The following is an 18,926-nucleotide window of genomic DNA, read 5'->3' on the forward strand; positions in this document are numbered from 1 at the left end:
CTGCACTGTCTTAGCAGCCTATGACAGGTGCTTCCACAGACAAGATGGCTGCTTTACAGCATCTCCAGCTCACAGACTATTTATCCAGAAAGGATTTAATGAATGAACTTAGTGACACAGAACTCATCAGAAAATAATGTTTAGACCAAACTAGTGAGGGGAGCCTTACAGAGGAACACAGAGACGAGCAATCTTCTTAACACCAAAATGAAGATGATCATAACATTTAGACATCTTGCTGCTGGGAAAAAACTGGAAAAAAAATGCAGTTGTGCAGTAATGATGGCATTGGGGGTCATCGAGAGAGTAACATGTGGCTAGGGATTACTCAAGCAGCAAAAACTGTTTACATTGAGGGTTTTCAATAGGATCACATTTACCTCATTTCAGAGATTGAATTACTGTCTTACTCTCTGTGTTTCTCCTCCAAATATATAAAAACAAAGTAGATATTTATAGAAACTATAAATTAGTAATAAACAGCAGCTTTCACTCTCTTTTAATATTTAAAACCAAGTAATTTTGTTCTAAAAGTGAATTATGGTACCACAACTGAAGCAAAAATGAGTTCAAAATTTTATTCAAAAAGTGCATTGTTTGAAAAAGGAGGAATTCAGTAACTGAGGTTCCACTGTATTATTATTTACTTATTTATTTAACTATTTATTTTATTTTATCTTTATTTATTTATTTATTTATTTATTTGTTTATTTATTCATGTATTTATTTTTGTTTATTTATTTTTAATTTTATTTATTTATTTATTTTTTATTTATTTTTTATTTATTTAGTTTTTTTATTTATTTTATTTTATTTTATTTTTTATTTTTTTTTTTTGCAAACATAGAAGTACAAAAACCAGAGATATTAAAACTAGCTTTGTAAGGGAGCAAAATGTTAGGATCCATGAAGCACAATGAAAACAATGGTGAGGAATTTGATAACCCACCTGTTTTATGTAAGAGGAACTCTAGTGAAGGTAGAAAAAAAAAGGCACCAGAGGTGCCAGTCCTAGAGCAGATCCAAAAATACAAGAAAGGCCTTGAAACTTCCTTCTTGAAAGAATTAAAGTCATAAACAGAAGGAAATACAGAAGCAAACAGAGAGATTCAGAGTTTGTCATTAAAAGGGATGAAAAATTAAGAATACTGGTTAAATCTTGCATCAGGGAGGTGGATAGATAGGGATAAGAGAAAGTAGGTCTTGTGTAGCAAGGCTGCAGGAAGAGGGGAAAAGGGTGCATTAACTAGATCAGAAAGCAAATAATTGTAGAAGTTGGCAAGAAATGCAGTGTTGCAGTAAAGACATACTGAAGAAAGTCAGTTAGAGGAGAGAAGTTGAAAAGATGGAATGCTTTTGATTCCACCTTGTTCAAGAGAGCAGTATGAATGAACCTACTTGTCCATATGAAGCATACTCCACACATGTAGATAAGGTCCCTTTGCAGAATTAAAAAGTTGGAGGGTGAGAAAAACTGGCAGGGGTGGCTCATTGAACAAAGGGAATAGTTATATCAAAAAGTTTCTGTTAAGTTGATAGATAGAGGAATTGAGCTTTTGAGACACAGAACAACACTGAGATTACTCTGTCTCAATCAGAAATTTTAGAAAGATCAGAAGTTTGGCATTCTCTGGCTTCTCTTTGTAAAGAGTTGTATCATCAGTGTATCAGTGGATAGAACAGTGAGTTACATTTAAAAGGTCATTGATGACCAATAGAGAGAGGATGGTAGGACAGAACCCTGAAGAACACCAGTTTTGATAGACCTAAGAGTAGAACAGTGACTATCTATCATAGCTACAATAGAATGGTCAAAAAGGAAACTAGTGGTGAAGACGGAAAGGATAGAAGCTATAGGTTAGTCTGGAAATTAAAGCTTTGGGCCAGACTTTATTCAGTGCTTTTGATGTGTCCAAAGCAACAGTAAAAGTTTTACCAGAATCTCTAAAAGAGGGTAACCAAGATTCAGTGGGGGAAGGTCAGAAGATTGCCAGCATAATGGCCATGATAGAATCCATACTATGAATTAGATAGAAGGTTATAAAGTGATAGATATTTAAGCATCTTCTGGTTGAGAATAAATTAAAAAACTTAAGGACAAAATTAAAGCAACAGGATAATATTTTAAAAAGTTAGAATGGTCATGTTTTATAGGAACAGGATGAATGTAGGTAGACTTCAACAGGAAGTAAAGATAGATGTTGAGAGACAGGGATAGAACAGTTTGATCACACAAGGTACAAGCATGGAAAAAAACAAGAGGAACCCCATCAGGTCTGTAAGACTTCTTAGGGTAAAGCCATTAAGGGTATGAAAATATCATTAGAAAGAATCTTAATGAAAGACATCAAATAGCAAGAGGGTGGAGGAGGGGGAGGAACAAGCCCTGAATCATCCAGAGTTTAATTTTTAGCAACTAGATGAATGAAGTATGCCACACTGACATGTAAAGACAGAACGGAACACAGTAGATATTTCTCCATCATGATTAGCCCTTGAGAGAATACCAAATGAAGTACATTAGAATAAGTAGACAGAATGGTCCGACTTCCTATTTTCTTTTCTCAGTTACCACAGTTTTACTTAAAATTGGCATTTTTAATAAAAATAACATTGTTCTGCTTTTGACACCTGCACAGTATTTATATCCACTATTTTCTGTGGAAACAACTGGAGATATATAATTTCTTTTTTCTTCATAATCTACTTATTCAGTAATGTGTAGACTATTTATGGAAAAGGAAAGACAGCAAACCTTCACTGAAATAAGATTCTCACTATCATCTGATTTCCAAGATTAGCATGAAAGTCTTATCATTTAAGGCCAAATAATCATCAATAAATATATCTTTCTAGAAAATGAATTAATATTTTCAAAGCAATATTATTTTGGGAACTAACATAATTATACTGATAATTAATATCTTATATGGTCATCTATCACTGATACTTCTATTGATTCTTAGTGTTGTATTCTTCAAGCACACTAATAATAACCTGTAGATATTGAATTTTTATCCCTTTTATCCTTTCATGTAGTGTAGCATTTTGTACCTTTAACGGAACATTTTTAAGGAATGGTTGAAATAAATCCTTTTTATTTGTTGTAAAATTCCTCATGCATCACAATCTTTTATTATAAACATTCATGTTGCATTTGAAATATTGCATATTTGCAAATTTGAAAAGAGTGTTATGAATATTTATTTCTAAGAACTTGTTTTGAAAAAGAATAAATATTTAATTTTGAATGTCAGATATCAAATGTAAACATGTAATAGACAGATATATAATAAAACTGGTATGCTAATTGAGCTAATTGCATATATACTATACTTAGGTAATGTGGTAGTATATAATGCAGCCTGCTGTTATACAGAAACTTTTAGCTTTTAGTTTTGAACATCATTAATATTGTAAATTCAAAACCTATTTCTCTCTCTCTCTCTCTCTCTCTCTCTCTCTCTCTCTCTCTCTCTCTCTCTCTCTCTCTCTCTCTCTCTCTCTCTCTCTCCTGATAATGTTGCATATAGATCAAACTCCATATCAAAGCTGCTAAATATATTGGCTTTCCACTATTTTTTTATCATTTAAGAAGAGGAATCTATTCAAATATGAGTTTGGAAGAATATTTATGGCAACAGAGGGGATGTTTTGGATATGAATCTATACTCTCTAAAGGTACTTGTGATATGAAAACATCTGTTTAGTAATTTTTTTTTTATGAGAGGATCTCTAGCCAAGGGTTATAAAAAGAGAAAAAATGCCCACTAAAGGTGCCACCTAAATAGTACCAGTAGAGCCAGCAGATCATATTGCCATGAAGGATTAGGTGAATAGAGTGCAGTATGGATTTATGCAGTCATTTATGAGTAGTATTAGAACAAAAGATAATAAGAATATTAGAGATCAGGATTGTTGAGAATAAAACTGTACCACATAAATTATATATATATATATATATATATATATATATATATATATATATATATATATATATATATATATATATATATATATATATATATATATATATATATATATATATAATGATGAAAAAAGTTTTCCCTTTCAAAATAAAGCTCTGAGTAACTATGATCCTGCCTCAGCAAACCCTAATGGTTAGCACTAAAACTGTCAACTTAAAATCTTGTTTGTTTAAAAATGGAAGAAAATGGTTGTGTAGAAAACTTAACTTAATGAAGCAGAAATAAAATATGTATGCACATAATTTATATTTAGGAAAAGAAATATTCATAACAGTCCCACTTAATGTCATACTGTGTGTAAAATAAAAACAATAAACCTGCATGCATCATCAGGTGATATATGTCATGGCCCCTATGTAAAATGAGGCAAATGACTGGAGATTGAAACAGCTTGGGGCTTATTAGTACCAGAAAGATATATAAAGCTATATTTCTTTAGAAATGTGTAAAAAAAAAAAAAAAAAAGACTATCTCTCTCTCTCTAACCATCATTCAGTTTTGAGTCAATGCCCATGGGAGAGACCACATCCAGTGAGCAACCAACATGTCCAAGGCCACCTTAGATAATTAGGCAATCAGTGCTTTCTCCTATCCCTGCTTCCTGATACCCTCAGTCTCATGGATATTTTTGTGTAAAGAATCTGAGGCATTAGTGAGGCAACTGTTGGCCCAGATTCCAAAATGCTCCCAACTTTAACCAGTCTTTTCTCAGTTTTTGTTAGTGTCACTTGCCTCACTTCTCAAAGGAGCATGACATATTTTTTTTATGCATGAACACCTTTTATGATAAGTTCTAGCATTGCCTTAGGAATGCTATTTTTCTAGTAGCTGCTAAGTAGATCTAGAAAGTTTACAGTCCTTTCAAAATTAATTTTATTATTCCTTGTATCTTACATGTTAGTATAGTTGCTTATAGTTTGATAAGTTTTTCTTTTTGTTTGCTTCATATTTCATGTATGAAAATATTTTTTGAAAATATGTCCAGTATTTCTGTTACCTAATGACTTTAAATAATTGTTTGTTAAAGGTTAGATTAGATTAACATTATATAGCAATGGATTTTGCATTCCTCTCTATATTTGGTTCTGCTTATAAGCTATTTGTAAAGTCTGAATTTAATTGTTATTAGTACCTCATATTTTCTTCTTTATCTGTTGTCCTTTATAGTAAGACATATCATCTCAATAATTAATAAGTAATTGTGGCCTAACACCAGTTTCCCCCATGGTTTGGCCAAGGTGGAACCAGCTGGATGTGTTCATTGTGATCCTGTCAGTCGTGGGCATCGTGCTGGAGGAAATGAAGAGTGATCTGATCCCAATCAACCCAACCATCATCCGAGTGATGCGTGTCCTCAGAATTGCACGTGGTGAGCAGTCTTGATATTATTTTGTTCTTATTTCTTAAGGGGACCAACCAAGTTGAAAATCCGAAAAATACCAAAAAATGCAAAAATCATTTAATGGCATCCTTAGGCCTAGTACTTCACAATGTGCACATGATAATTCATCACCCACATTTAAATACCATTTAAATACCCCACTCACACTCAGTTGATCAGTAGGAAGGAGATGGTTGTAGTAAAGTTTATGAGGAACCATTTTCTTTATGGTGCTGTATGGAAGTTTCCTCTCACAACCTGATGAGGAGGACCCTCAGTGCATGTTGTACACATTTAGAGAGAGGGAGGGAGTTAATGATGCTCTCTTTCACCATCTGTACCCACTCCCTACTCACTCCCTATTTTTTTGCTCTCTTTCACCACAATGAATAAGAATAAGGCTTACCTAAAGCACACCAGATATTAGCTGGGAACAGAGAACAACATGAGGGTATGCATACAGCCTCACAGCATGTCAGCACATCTGTCCATCCCACCACCTCACCTCTCACTCTATATACAAGTTATGTTTCTGCCTCTGCTGCCCCAGCTTCTTCTGCTGTGTGTGCTGCTGTACAGTTACAGCCACTGTCTTCAACATCAGTGTCTCCACTAGCAAGAGAATCTTAGTAAAGAGATTGAAAATTTTTGAGTGATGTATATATATAGCTATATATGGATGAAAAGTGCATGAGTGTCCCTTTAAACTTTAAAGCTCCTTAACTCAAAACTAACTTGTTGCGCTATTGAGGCGTATTTCTCCACCACTTATTGTCTGATTTTGATTATTTTTGTGTCATTAGAAAGTAAATTAAAATACCTAAACAATTATGTGACAATTTTTTTTTTTTTTTATAGCTTTAAGAGAACTAGATGAGGAAATTTTTTTTATTTTTGACAAGAAAACTAAAAATTAAAATTCTGTCACATAATGCAATGCAATGTTGCATCTCTAGCTGTCTTCTACCGCTATTTTCATGCTAACTGCTCTTCTGATCCTATTCTGTCCACCTCTCTAATGCAAGAGTTAACCAGTATCCTCAATCATTCATCCCTCTCTCTGGTAAACTCTGGAACTCCCTGCCTGCTTCTGTATTTCCACCTTCCTGACTTGAATTTATTCAAGAGGGAGGTTTTAAAACACTTATCCTTCAGTTTTTGACTACTGCTTTGAACCCTTTTCTGGAACTGGCATCTCATTGGGCTTTTTTTTTTTTTTCTTGCCCTTGGCCAAAGTCCCTCTTACATAAAAAAAAAATTACTTAAAAAATCTTTAAAGTATCCTGTGACAAATTTTCAGGAAAATCCAAGGAAAATTGTTCTCAATTTGCAAAAAATCTAAACCTCAATTTTTTGTACTTTCATTTATAAAAAACAAAAATTATTGCTCCAAATTTAATTAAATCTCTACATATGACTCATCTAAAAGAACCTTGTAGCTCATAAAAATTTGGTGCAGTTTGGTTCATATACAATAAAAATGGAAAATAACTCATTAGGTCTCCTTAAATCAACTCTGATTAACATGAAGAAGGCAAAGCATTAGTTATGTGCTGCACTTCTTGATGGTAACTTAATTCAATTTAGGTTTGAGGTATGGTTTTGTATTAAAATCTGCACAGTTCTTTTTTTTTTTTTCACATGAATACCATGTTTTCATAATATGTACCTATATAGAGTCCCTCCAGGTTTCACAGTATTTGAATTTTGCAATCCTTGAGTTATGCACTGAGTCCTAAGTTCTTACCATCCCAACTTTTGTTCATTATCTCCACAAGTTTTGCAGTTTTGTGGCTTATGGGTCACGCATTCTTACCATTGGCATCACGGATAGTAAAAATAAGTATATACATGCTATGTATTGTAAATGTATTTCTGTGTACAGTTTACATACTAGAACACAAATTCTTCATGTGAATAAATCCCTTGTTATCCACAACACTGGTTATGCTGGCTTGCATACAAGAGAAGGGGAGGGTAGGGCCAGCAAAGGTGCCAGCACACTAACTAACAAATGAAAAGTGTCTGTGATGGATGCATTGGTGCTGCACGGCCACACCAATGCATCACACCAGATATGAGGACAAAACACACACACAGTTTAAGATGTGATGGCACAGCATGGTTGCAGGACTGTGTCACACCAGATGTGAGGATAACACACACACACACACACACACATTTTTAGATGTGATGGTGATGCATGGCTGCAGTGCTGCATCACACCAAATGTGAGAACAAAACACATACACACAGTTTTAGATGCCATGGCACTCCACCAACACAGTGCTGCTTTACTCTTGATATAAGGACAGAATACACACACAGTTCTGAGCCATGTGGCCGAAATGTTTTAAATATCCTGCGTTTCACAATCCTTGAGTTTAGCACTATTTCTTCTGAAGAAACTAAGCACATAACTCTAGAAGGTACTGTATACTTTTATTATTTATAAGTGAGCTGACAAGACAAACATAAGTGTTCAAGATCTCACAGCAAACCATGTTGCTAATATAAATCAAGATATTTACAAAGGAAAAGCTATTCCCAGTTATTACCTATTATCAAACTATGTACTTAATACTGATAAGGTTGTATCTTCTAAGAAAGTGTTGTTAAGAAAAAGCTAAACTTTCTTTGTAATATACAGTGCACAATGGTGCAAAGTTACAATATGTGTGAATTTATAGATCCAACATCTTGTTCCTTTTGAAAAGGTCACTCAGTTTGCTTTGTAGAACATCAGTCATGATGCTTATTCTATTAATGTACACTACTGAATGAAAATGTGTATATAATTAATTCAAGAAGCAGTTCTTTGTTGCCTGAAAACAAAACTAATATACTCATGCTGCACCATATTTACTTTTCATGTCCCAACAGTGTTGAAGCTGCTGAAGATGGCCAAGGGCATCCGTGCTCTGCTGGATACAGTTATGCAAGCACTTCCGCAAGTGGGCAACCTGGGACTTCTGTTTTTCTTACTGTTTTTCATCTTTGCTGCTCTTGGAGTGGAACTATTTGGTAGACTTGGTGAGGAGATATGGTTCACAATCCAGAAAAGTCATACTGTCCATACTGTGTAATTGCAATTTTCACAGATAAGGAAAACTGTTATTGTAGTTTGTCTTTTTTTTTTTTTTTCCAGAATGTGATGAGGAGTATCCTTGCCAAGGACTTGGTGAACATGCACACTTCAAAAACTTTGGAATGGCTTTTCTCACTTTATTCCGTGTAGCAACAGGTGACAACTGGAATGGTATCATGAAGGTACACTTGTCTTATTGCACTGATGATGCTGAGTACAAGTTAATTTGTAGAAATTACTTTAGCAGCAGCATTTGTAAGGCTTAGCCATGGATGCCTAAAGAAATGTTTTTGGTAATGAATTATCATCACTCCTGGGTATTCAGAGTTGCAATTTATATGTTGCAAAAGTGTATTTACCTAGTTGTAATTTACAGGGCCTGAGCTATACTCATGTCCCATCTCCATATCTACACTTGTCCAGTTTTCCTCGAAGTTGTGCAAACTTGTTGCCAATACTACATCCTCACTGAGCTTGTCCCAAACTTCTGTATTTTGCTGTGGGAAACTATATTTCTTTATGTTACTCAAGCATCTTCCTTTTCTTAGTTTTTTTCTGTGTCCTCTTGTGTATCTGGTATTTTCTACTTCTCTTAGCAGCAGTTTCTCATTATCTGTTTCTTCCACTATTTCACAATTTATAAGTTTACTTCCAGTTATGGAACCACCTTCGTTGCCACCCTTTGTATCCTTTCTAGTTTTTTTCATGTTTCTTCTTGTAGGGACACCACACTGATTCAGCATATTCCAACTTTGATCTAATCATAGTGGTAATTACCTTTCTCATCATATCTTCATCCATGTAGCGAAATGCTGTTCCAATATTTCTCACCATTTTATATGTATCTCTGAATATCTTTTCTTTTCTACATGTATTACCATTTCCAGATCTTTCTCTTCTTGTACTTTTATTATTTCTTCATTTCCCATTTTATATATCCATTTTGGTCTCTTTTCACTTTTTTTCCCATTTCCATTACATGACATTTTTTCACATTAAATTCTATCTCCCATTTCTTACTCCATTCCCAGATTTTATTCAAATCCTCTTGTAGAATCTCACAGTTTTTGTTGTTTCTTATATGTCTTTGTAATTTTGCATCATCCGTAAACAAGCTCATGTAACTCATTACTCTTTCAAGCATATCATTTATATAGATCAGGAAAAATATTGGTGCCAGCATTGATCCTTGTGGTACTCCACTACCTACTTTTCTCCATTTCAATTTTACATTTTTTACTACTGTTCTCATTCCTCTTCCCTTTAAGCAACTTTCCATCCTTTTTTTTTTTTTTTTTTTCCACTTAATCCTCCTATATTTTCTAGCTTACACAATAACCTGTTGTGGGGAACTTTGTCAAGTTTCTCTCTCTCTCTCTCTCTCTCTCTCTCTCTCTCTCTCTCTCTCTCTCTCTCTCTCTCTCTCTCTCTCTCTCTCTCTCTCTCTCTCTCTCTCTCTCTCTCTCTCTCTCTAAATACACACAGTCTACCCATCCATTCCTCTCCTGTGTTATATCAGTCACTCTTGAATAAAAACTCATCAGATTTGTTACACATGATCACTTTTGTCTAAGGCCATACTATTTATCTGTTATTATATCATGTTTTCTAGAAATTCTGTCCACTGCTTCTTTATCACTTTTTCACAGATCTTACATACTATGCTGGTCATTGATACTGGTCTATACTTTAGTAGTTCTTCTTTCTTTCCACTTTTATAAATTGGCACTATGCTCTCTTTTATTCCTTAGGCACTCTTCCAGTTGATATTGAACACTTTATTATGTCATGTAGTGGTTCAGTTAATTGTTTTCTGCACTCTTTTAAAATGAAACCTGACACTCCATCTGGTACTGTTGCTTTTCTCTCTCTTCCAGCTCCTCCATCATTTTATATATATATATTTTTTTTTTTTTTAATTACTATAATTTCCCACATTTGTATTTTTGTTTTCTCATCATGTGGTTCTTTAAATTCTGATTCTTCAGTAAAAATTTGTTGAAACTTTTTGTTTGGCAATTCATTCATGTCTTTTGGGTCTTCATATGTTTCATTTCCATCTTTCAATCTTTCTGGTTTTATTTTAGTTTAATTCCATTTAATTTTCTAATTTAATTTTAGTTCATTCCAGACACCTGTAGTCTGGAGAAAGCTATACTTTTTATGTTACATAGGTATTTTACCTTTCTCACCTTTATTTTATGTCCTCTAAAATATCCAGTTTCATCATAATTTTATTTTATTTTATTATTTTTTCTCTGGAACAATCTTAGATGCTTTTCTTTTTGCATTATTTTTAAGCTAATGAGCTCACAGAACATCATTATTTTCTTTCTTGGTTCAGCCATTGTAGTAATATTTTTTTTCTTTTCTTTCTTGATATTCCTAAATATCCAGTATTTATCTTCCAATATCTTGTTTATATAGTTTTGTGGTGATGAGTTATCCTAGAGATCAATAAGTATAAATAATGAAGTGCCAAGCAGGATTTGAACATGTGGCAATATGTCTGTTATATTTGGGGACATCTTTTTATATCTTGCTGGCCTTGTATCAAAGCACCCTAAGCCAGCATGGCAAGATATCTGGTCTAATGCCAGTAATCTCTTTTTTCATGACCACATATATGTACAGTCCATCATTGATTTCACATATTGAAATAAGAAAGATTGTCAAAAAAAAAAAATCTAGTTTTTCCTCTAGATGTTAAAAGAATACAGTGGTACCTTGACTTCTTACAAGTACACCAACTTATGAGTTTTCCAAGTTATGAGCTGTCGCTTGATTGTTTTTTGCTTTGCGTTGCAAGCCAAAATCAGTTATGAGCAAGGTTCAAATACGCTGCTGCTAGTTGGCACGACAAACGCCACAACATCCACCCAGCATTCCTTGTCTCACTTGTTAATTCACACACATGTGTGTCCTGGAGTGTTGTAGGAAAACTATGTGAAAGAACAATAAAGGAAAGATGGATGGAACACTTGGAAAGAGACAAAGTTTTGATAAATTGTCAATTTGGATTTAGAAGGGGAAGCTCTTGCTCCATATTGTCCTTTTATTCAAGGGTAGTTGATATTGTGCAGGAGAGAGACAGATGAGTGGATGGTGTCTACTTAGACTTGAAGAAAGTGTTTGACAAAGTACCACACCAAAGTTTGCTATGGAAGATAAAAAATTGGAGGAGGACTGCTGGAGTGGATGGATGATTATCTGGATGACAGAGCGATGAAAACTGTAATATAAGACCAAAATTCATCTTGGCTGAAAGTAACTAGTGGCATTTAAATAAGATAAATGGATGGAGTAAATCTTGGCAAATAGAATTCAATTTAAGTAAATGTAAAGTAATGGAGTTTGGTAAGAGTAAAAAAAAAAAAATACAATATAATTATGAGATGGATGGTGTAAAGTTAAAGAAATCAAAAGATTTCAGTAACAGTTACTGAAACTTTGACTCTGGACAGACACATTGATAAAATTACTGGAGAGATGATGAATTTGTTGAAAAGAGTGGGAATGCCATTCTCATATTTGGATGAAGGAATGATAAAAAAAAGTTGTTGATTTCCATGATAAGACCAAGATTGGAATATGTGGCAGTGGTGTGATCTACTCATACAAGGAGGAATATTATGAAATTGGAAAGAGTACAAAGAGCAGTCACTAATATGGTTCTGGAGTTGAGTAAGTCGACCTACGAAGAGAGATTAAGAATGTTGGAAATTCCTACCCTTGAAAATAGGAGAGAGAGGGGAGATTTAATAAACATCTATAGAATGATAAATGATATGAAAAATGTGGAAAATGTGAGGCTATGACAATCCAACCATCTGTCCGTCACCTCATAGCTACACATATAGCACACCCACAAGTCCCATGCATTTTCAGCTCCTCTGATGGGTAAACAAATCCTTTAAAATGCATGTGTATATAGAACATTTTCGACTTTGAATTACACGTTCCTTCACCTATTTCAATATTTGCAGAAACTCATCTTACACCCTATATATATATATATATATATATATATATATATATATATATATATATATATATATATATATATATATATATATATATATATATATATAGTGGAACCTCAGTTACTGAATGTCTCCCTTTCTGAACAACTCAGTTTCTGAACAAAAATTTGAACTCATAATTGCTTCAGTTGCCATACCATAATTCAGTTTTCGAACAAAGTTTCTTGATTTCAAATACTACAAGACATAGCAAAAGCTGCCATTTATTACTAATTTATAGTTTCAATAAATATTTCCTTCATTTTTATATATTTGGAGGAGAGTCACAGAGGGCAAGACAGTAAATTCAATCTTTGAAATAAGTTAAATGTGACCCCATTGAAGAACTTCAATGTAAACAAACGAGGTTCGGCACTCAGGAGTAATCCCAAGCTTCCTTCTATGACCCATAATGCACAAATGCATTTTTTCCACTAGCTTTTCCCACCAGCAAGATAAAAGAGTGTTATGATCACCTACAATTTGGCAGTGAGTGGGTTGCTCCTCTCTGTGTCACTCTAAGGCTTCCCTCACTTGATCAGTGACAAAGAGAATGCCTGCATGGTCTAAAGAATATCTTTTGATGAGTTTTGTGTCACAAAGTTCACTCAATACATCCTTTCTGGACAAAAAAATAAATGTCTAAGCTGGAGATATTGAGGAGCACCCATCTTAACAGTATGAGTGTCAGTCATTACCCACTAAGATATGGTGGACAGGTGTCTGAAAACGGATCATCTTGTTTTACATTGATTCCTATGGGGAAAATAGTTTCGGTTTTCCAACATTTTGGATTCTGAACAGCATTCAGGAACAAATTAAGTTTGATAACAGAGGTTCCACTATATATATATATATATATATATATATATATATATATATATATATATATATATATATATATATATATATATATAACATGGAGAGACTAAATGAGGGAAAGAGATAAGTTAAAGAGAGAGAGAGAGAGAGAGAGAGAGAGAGAGAGAGAGAGAGAGAGAGAGAGAGAGAGAGAGAGAGAGAGAGAGAGAGAGAGAGAGAGATATGAGTTGAGTTGAGTTGAGTTGTGGTAGTATGTGACAGCCAGTGACCTTCACAATGGCCAGTGACACAATCTCTCTCTCTCTCTCTCTCTCTCTCTCTCTCTCTCTCTCTCTCTCTCTCTCTCTCTCTCTCTCTCTCTCTCTCTCTCTCTCTCTCTCAGATAAGCTAACAGAGAGAGAGAGAGAGAGAGAGAGAGAGAGAGAGAGAGAGAGAGAGAGAGAGAGAGAGAGAGAGAGAGAGAGAGAGAGAGAGAGAGAGAGAGAGGTGGGGGTGGGTAGCAGTCAATCAGGAGTTAGATGTGTGTGATTTCATCACAGAGGATGAGGCTAGCCCCTGTAATTCAATATTCAAAAATATGTGGTAGACTGCATGTCAGCCAACTCTTCTATATTTTAAGACCTAAGATGTTCATAAAATAAAGCAAGTGTTCAATATTTTTGAAATATACTGTAATTTGAAAAGTTAGTTTATGAAATAAAAGGTGTTCAAAACCTTTAAAGGGGTCATATATACCCAAAATCCAGTAAAAAGAGGATTGTTATATTGAGGCTTTACTGTATTTAAAAAAACATGTAACAAAAAAAAATTGTTTTTTTGGGGGAGCTGGAACAAATTAATGGCATTTCAATTAGTTTTAATAGGAAAAATTTATTTGATATATGAGCAAGTTGAGTTATGAGCTCAGTCATGGGGCAAATTAAACTCATAAGTCAAGGTACCAGTGTATTATGCAAGAAAAAAATCCATCAAGTAATGTATGCATAATCTGCATCAGTGTAAATTGGAAGCTGAAAAGTTAGAGATCATTATGTTTATAAAGCTTAATGACTAAAAATCATGTGAATCTTTGTCAGGATACTCTCCGCGACAAGTGTGACACCCATCCAGACTGTGTGAAGAACTGTTGTCTCTATCCCTTTGTGGCTCCCATCTTCTTTGTCGTGTTTGTGCTGATGGCACAGTTTGTGCTGGTGAATGTTGTGGTAGCAGTACTTATGAAGCACCTGGAGGAGAGCCACAAACTGGTATGTGAACTCTTTCATTACTGTTTTCTTTTCTCTATATTACTGGATATCAGTCCACTTCTCTGGAAGGAAGCCAGACAGTGGTCTATTGTTCTGAAAGATAATATTTCTGAGAAAATTCAACATTGTTGATAATTTTCATTTTAGTTTCAGGCTTCAGTACTAAGCATGCTTTGACTTTCCATAATGCATGATGATAAAAGTGTTCGTAGATTTCTTTATTACTTCATGTGTACTCATAAATTCATCTTCTTCTCTCTTAAATACATATCCTAAAATAAAAACACCTTTAAATAGCATCTGTGTTCTTCAGTATTTAATTTCTTGTTGCCATTCATAGTCCTGGGCACTTATTTTGTTAGTGTTGTATATATATCTTAGTTTGATTGGATTCACTGCTGTTTGGTTGCCATTATTGCATAAATCACTCATAAAAGTAAAGCTTTCTATACTAAGTAGAAAAGATACTTCTAAATAGTGTGCATAAATATCACATGATATTCAAAGTTTACCTATTGTTTAAAAATATTTTCATTTATCATATGAATATGCTATGTATTTGTGTTCTAATTCTTAATTAATGTCACCAGCCTAGTAAAAGTGAAGCAAAAAAGAAGGCAAAATGTGAGAGTCATGCAAGGTCTGAGGACTCTTCAGACTTCTCTTCTGATGAGGATGGTCTTAGTGTCAGTAGTGAGATGCACTCCAGCATTGATGACCATTTCACCTTAGAGCTAGATGCCAACACTGGTGACTTAAGCAGTCACAGAAGTATTCAAGATGCAAGCATCACACTGTGTGAAGAGTTGGATGAAGTGAAAAAAAGATCTGCGCAATAACAGATTGCAGCACAATATTTACTCTGTGAAGGCAGTTCATAAATGCAAAACATAATGCAACAAATGAAGAAAAGTACAATGAAGATTTCTTAGTAAAAGATTTCAGAAGTACTTTGGCATGGAACATGTACCTTTATAATGCTTACATTATGTGATAATGGTGCCAAGAAAAACAGCACATCTACTAAGGAAAGAAGTGGAAGAAGCTTGATTACATAAGAATTAAAGTATGCAAGAAAAATTGTTCAACAACAATGCTTAATAGTACTCACTTTGATAGTACACTTGAAAACATCATAGTAATTGCAGAAGTGGAAATGGTTATGGTAGTAGTGAATTATATTAGAAGGAAATCAGGATAGCAAAGATTTTGCTATGTAAAGAAAAAAGTAATAAATCATTAATGGTTTCCAAGGCCATGGAAATCCAGTACAAGATACTCAGCAGTTACCATTGAAAGCTTTATCAATATCTAGAAAATTGTTTATTATAACTAAAATTTTGAAGATCTAAATATAACTAAAAGTATGAAAAAAATTATTTAAATATATTTATAGCTTCATACATGAAAAAAATAAACATTCAATCAAATCCAAAACTTCAGGAATTCTAAATATTACAAGCTTGAAAACATCATACACTTGTTGAATATGAAGCATTAGTAAGATATTTAGCAAAGTTTACCATTCTTAAATGGCAACCTTTTTAACATCAAATTTGATCACCAAAAGTTTCAAGACATCTTTGAAGAGAACAGGAACATAATTTTAAACATTTCAAGACATCTTATTCTGAAGATTACAAGAATATAATTTTGAACATTTCATGGCGTGGATGATATTTCCTGCCTTCAACATTCTCAAGACATCAAGGAATGCAAGAACAGCAGCTGAATTCTTTGGTCATGAGGCCTAAACTGAGAGATTAGGATTACATTTTAAGTATTATGGAGTTGATAATGAAGAGTAAGGACAAGACTTGCTCCTGACATGTTTCCTGAGGCTGGATTGGACCTTCTGCTGCTACTGTTACTGGTGGTGGTGGTGGTGGTGGTGGTGGTGCTGCTGCTGCTCACTGAATGGTGATTACCAAATGAAGTGTTGGGAGTGAATAGCATTATCTAGGAATGTGAATGATATAATCAACAGGTTTTGTTTGTCCATGCCATGCCTCAAGTAACATCAGCAATATCTATGTTGTAATTACATAAAACAATTGACATGACAAAAAGACTTAAATTGTTGACTTTGCAATAACTGAGCATGATGTTAGCCCCCAGATGAGACTACCAAGGGCTAACTAACATGGTGTGGGAGTGTTACTATCCACTCAGCAACACCTTTGCATAGATGTGCAAGTCAGAATGCTATCTGTACACCCCATCTATTGAACCTTTTCCTCATTTTATCTCTGCTCCCTTGATCATCAAAAATTGCTATCATGTTGATATCTAAACATTATTGTACTATAATACTATTTTTTTCATATTCATTCTCCCTTTTTGTATATCTCATAATAACTTCATGACCTCTTCAAAAGTTAAATCAGTACATAACTCATGGCAGACTTGACTTCAAGGATCTTACCTAAATTTAGATATTGTTTTTTTCTTTTCCAGGAGATTGATAGTCTTTTGTTGAGAAGTAAGAGTATTTTGTGATCTGTAAAGAAAAACAAGTACACTTGACCTATAATTGAGATTTCATGTTGTCAAATCCCTGGCCAAGTGGAGACAATCACCCTGTAATCCTTCTCCACCTAAGAAATAGATAATGGATGAAAGATAAGAAGGTATGACATTGTAACCTGACAACCCTGCCAAGGCACAGGTGACTAAGTATATTACTTGAAAAACCCTGACTATCGGGGAGGCCCTTGTCCTGTAATGGACAAATAAGCTGATGGGGGAAAATAAATAAATAAATAAATAAATAAATAAATATATATATATATATATATATATATATATATATATATATATATATATATATATATATATATATATATATATATATATATATATATATATAAACAAATTTTTTTTCCTGAATGTATTGACAACATGAAAGTGATACTGTCTGAGATTTTATCCATAGAGTTCAGAAAAATGTAACACTAAGTTTAAAGGGAGGAAGAATTTATGCATTCCATAAGGATATGGATGAACAGTAGCAGTGGCTAACTGAGTATTCATGAGTAGCTGTGATAATTTCCCAGCACAACTTGTCAGAGGTACACTTCTGAACAGTGGTCGGATGGATGACCCACTTGTGGGGTGTAACTCCATAATAGTATTTCCTTTTCCACTTCAAGGATTATGAAAAGTAAATATATGACATCAGATTGAGATGTGAACTGTTTGGCCACCATGTGTAAAATACATGCATCTCAGTCATTTTTGCCTGAGGAGAGGAGTGTTGTGTAAAGTTGCTACCAGACTGGATTATCTATTTAATTACTGCTTGATTCAGTGGAGCTTTGGCCATCTCCTTTGACCATTCATGCTTGTAGACAAATCCAACTATCTAACTGTAGTCACTACTCTTTGCATCTCCACTCAGAGAAATGTATTTCCATGCAAAAGGCATAAAAGTATTCTCCCCTCTTATTTGTAAGTACATTGACCACTAAACCTCCTTTTGTGCTTTCACAGAAACAAGAAGGAAAGCTTTAGTAACAAGCTCTTTTGGCTTTTCACCCATTAAAATAGCCACCTCACATTATCTCACATTATTATTTCACACTGCCACATTATCACACAACTTCATGGCAGAGTTGGTCCACTTTCACTGGTCATAACTTATTTGCTTAACATGTGAGATGCCTCATTAGTAATTGCTAAATTAGTTCTTTACAAAATACTTTTGGCTGAGTTTCTTAGAAGGAAAGAGAAGAAATGTATGCTGAAAAAGATGATACAAAACTGTTCAAAGTTAAAGTTAGGAATTGTTTGGGGGAAATTGTGGATCAGAGTAAGATTAACAAAACAAAACTATGTCTAGCATACTGGAATCTCTTTGACTGCAGCTATGTGAGAGCTTATTATACTCAAGTGATCATAATCAGCATATTTTAATTTTGATGATATAAACACATTGTTAACATATGAGCAATTAGGTATTCCAGGTATTAAATCATATATAAAACTTTCATACCACTAATGCCTGTATTCTCCCCTTGTGTGGCAGTACTTTGAAAGGAAAAAAAACAAACATTTATTTCATCTGTGAGTGATGATATAATGCATAATAGGTTTCTGTCTTTTATCTTCAGTTCAGAAAGATGCATTTCACTTTCTGAAGTCAGACACAGCAAATCAGATAATGTACTGTACATGTATTATTAACTTCTTGATCACCAGACTCCATCACTGAGTAAGAATACCATAATTTACATAGGCTGCTGAGTACAATATGATTTAGTCTTGAAGCCTGTGTAAATATAATCTTTATTTGTTTATAAAAATGTACTTTTTTGACACATGGATAGATATCAAAACTGATCATCCATTTATGCAATAATAATATATAAAAATTCA

General features: G+C 33.9%; 1 protein-coding gene across 13 annotated transcripts in view; it reads left to right on the plus strand.

The window, feature by feature from the left end:
• The window catches only part of LOC135105760 (voltage-dependent T-type calcium channel subunit alpha-1I-like), a 150,682-nt gene that overhangs the window by 118,909 nt on the left and 12,847 nt on the right, over positions 1 to 18,926 (plus strand). For 12 of the 13 annotated variants that reach the window (XM_064014233.1, XM_064014224.1, XM_064014260.1 and 9 more), the window contains 4 exons: positions 5,228 to 5,358; positions 8,254 to 8,403; positions 8,519 to 8,640; positions 14,379 to 14,549. In XM_064014233.1, the coding sequence (XP_063870303.1) occupies positions 5,228 to 5,358; positions 8,254 to 8,403; positions 8,519 to 8,640; positions 14,379 to 14,549 (574 nt within the window). Of the gene's footprint in view, positions 1 to 5,227; positions 5,359 to 8,253; positions 8,404 to 8,518; positions 8,641 to 14,378; positions 14,550 to 15,139; positions 16,466 to 18,926 lie in introns of those variants that run through there. The other variant, XM_064014329.1, reaches the window with a different exon arrangement.

Source organism: Scylla paramamosain, chromosome 1, assembly GCF_035594125.1.
Source record: "Scylla paramamosain isolate STU-SP2022 chromosome 1, ASM3559412v1, whole genome shotgun sequence".
NCBI lineage: Eukaryota > Metazoa > Arthropoda > Malacostraca > Decapoda > Portunidae > Scylla > Scylla paramamosain.